The following is a 2,750-nucleotide window of genomic DNA, read 5'->3' on the forward strand; positions in this document are numbered from 1 at the left end:
TAATAATAATAAAAAAACACCACCCAAGCTCTCCATCCTTCATGCGAACATACATGATGGACATCATACAACACATGGTCTTAAATACAAATAGGCCTGCAATGAAGAAGTAGATCAAAGCATTTTATTGTATGAAAAATGTATCCATAAAACGGAACAATATTTACAGAACAGTTTGCGCCACGCTGAGCAGAGAGCAGCACCTTCACAGTGATCTTCAGTATAAAAATACATCAGTATCGGTTCCCTGGATTCACACCGTTTAAAAACCGAACTTCACAACTATACTGAGGTGCACAGAGATGCGCACTGCTCGCCACCCCGACTGACTCCTTACAGGCGCATTTACACAGGAATAAAGCAATGAAAAACAAAACTTTTGACAAAGATTAATACTTTTGTTCACAAACGAAACAAAAAAAAAGGTCCAGACAAACTGACCTCTGGGATGCTAACAGGATGTATAAATGCCCAGTATTAAACAGGAAAGAGACTACTGCAGTACATCCTACAATGGTGAACAAATTACTTCGATCCAACGATATAAAAAATAAATACAACCATTATTGACGGAGAAATGTACCTAACTGGGGTTAGAATACTGAAAATGTGCAGCATTTATGTTTGATTGTTTGAACAGCAGCTCTAAAAAGATCAAAAATGATTCTACACATTGATGACTAGATTATTGGGTTTTCCCAGCCTTTCTCTGTATTGCTCTAGCCAGTCTCTGAGCTCTTGGATCCGATACCCCTCAGGTCCTCTGCCACCCTGGTAAACTATCTTTCCCTCCTGCAGTATATAAAGTCTGTCGAAATAAGCTCCGTACGCAGCGTTGGAGGAGTTTTCCATGCTGTCGACCACAACGATGCAACCGGGCACCTCCAGATGCATCAGTTGCGCAGCTTTCAGCCGGTCCTCTAGGCACCGGTGCTTGGGGATCTGGTAGGGCGCGTCAGTGCTCATCCAGCCGTCGGAGGGGTGTGCTTCTTCGATGTACAAAACTAAAGAGTCTGCTATGTCTGCATTCTGCTGCACAACCCCCTGGAAAGCCTTCAGACGCGCCATGAACGGTGGTCAGGTGCAGCTGCCAAAGTTGAGGATGAGCGGTCTCTTGTCCTTTGCGTAATCGAGGATGCGACTGCGCCGCTGATCCTTTAGCTGAACCACTTCGGTGTTGGGCGCTCTGTGTCCGAGATGCGCTGCTTTCAGAAAGTCCAGTTTATGGCCGTGCCAGACTGCCTTGAGGGACTCTAAACTGAAGAGACGATTGGAGTCGGATATGCACACAGGAGGATCGATAGCATCGCCCTCCTGCTCCTTCATCCTGAAAAAAACCCTTTTCCGTATGCATAAAAAGTCCAGCAGCCAAAACATGACAGCTGCCACCAGAAAACGGGGCAGCAGGACCAGACAAACTATTGCATTTTTAATTGCCTTAACAATATTCATTATCACTTAAATGACAACCCGAGTGGTTTTGCGCTGTGTCACGATCTTGTGGGTTGAAGTTAGGTTACTTGCAACTTCCCCCCTTTTTATAGCACCGGCAGATTTGAATGAATCACACCCCGCCTCCAAACCGGGGCCGAGGCCTCACATGGTGGGGATTACCTTCTGTCAACTCCACAGCTTTGAGTCCCAGCCAAAAGCTAAGGGTGCAGGAAAGAGTGCTCTGCAGTAGTGCGGAGAGAGTTTGTCACACTCTTCAAATGCTCCAGATGTGTGACCAGTGAAAATGATGTACATGCTCTCTGCTGTTTGATAACAGACAGAAGATGCTGCTGCTTCAGACTTCATATTTCAGCTGTAATTCAACAATCAAGACTCTCTCTGGAGTATATATCAGCAGATTAAAGGCATGGTCTGTGTACACTGCCCTCATATCAGCCCACATGGACCAATGTGAGCCTACATGACACATATCAGTACAGAGGAGTTCAATGGGTTTTAATAGCTTATGTCACATATATAAGTAAATACTGTGTTATAAATCAGAATTAGACTCTATAGTCAAGTACAGTGTAGAGATGGAGGGGTAATGGAGCAACTTTAATGCCCAATACAAAAGTTCTCAGATCACTCAGATGTCTTTTTTGGAAAATCATTTGAGAAAAGGATGAATTCAATATAATAGAAGTCTGATGTCTGTGTTAAAAAGTTAAAATTTTTATAAAAGGTAAACTCTGAGAAGAAAACCCCAACTAAACAAATGCAATTAAAGTTATTAAAACATTCAAGGGTTGAATAACTATTCACGTCTTTTTTGGTGGAATGATCATATTTCTATAGTTTGGGTAATGCATGAATCAAATTTAGGGGAAACAAGATTTTTCAACCACAATTGTGAATACTTTTGCTTTCAGATTCTACATTAATCAAAGTGCTTGTTTTATCCTTTTATCACTCTCTCACTCTCTCACACACACACACACACACACACACTCACACTCTCTCACACACACACACGTTATGAATCACAATCCTAAATCACCTCGAATGTATTTGTGGAATCCAAAGAAAAACAGCATCATCTTCTACTGTGGTCAGAAATCTCCCAGATGTATTCTGTGTCCTAGCTAATATCTGAGGGTTCATAAAACCGCAAAGGATGTTGAAAACAGTCACTGTTGGTTGCTTGTGAGGTGTCTGAAGAGCTGCCGTCTTTAAACATCATTCTCTTTAATTACTTTCCAAAGAACTAATCAGATTGTTTAAACACAAAAAAGTTGCTTCTGCACCCCTGACCT

The 2,750-nt window shown here is 42.3% G+C and overlaps 1 protein-coding gene across 1 annotated transcript; it reads right to left on the reverse strand.

Moving 5' to 3' along the window:
- Positions 1-666: 666 nt before the first annotated feature.
- On the reverse strand, positions 667-1,452 carry dio3a (iodothyronine deiodinase 3a). Its single transcript, XM_053335729.1, has one exon. The coding sequence runs from the start codon at positions 1,450-1,452 to the stop codon at positions 667-669; it is 786 nt and encodes a 261-aa protein (XP_053191704.1).
- Positions 1,453-2,750: the final 1,298 nt, after the last annotated feature.

This window comes from Scomber japonicus, chromosome 16, assembly GCF_027409825.1.
Source record: "Scomber japonicus isolate fScoJap1 chromosome 16, fScoJap1.pri, whole genome shotgun sequence".
Taxonomy (NCBI): domain Eukaryota; kingdom Metazoa; phylum Chordata; class Actinopteri; order Scombriformes; family Scombridae; genus Scomber; species Scomber japonicus.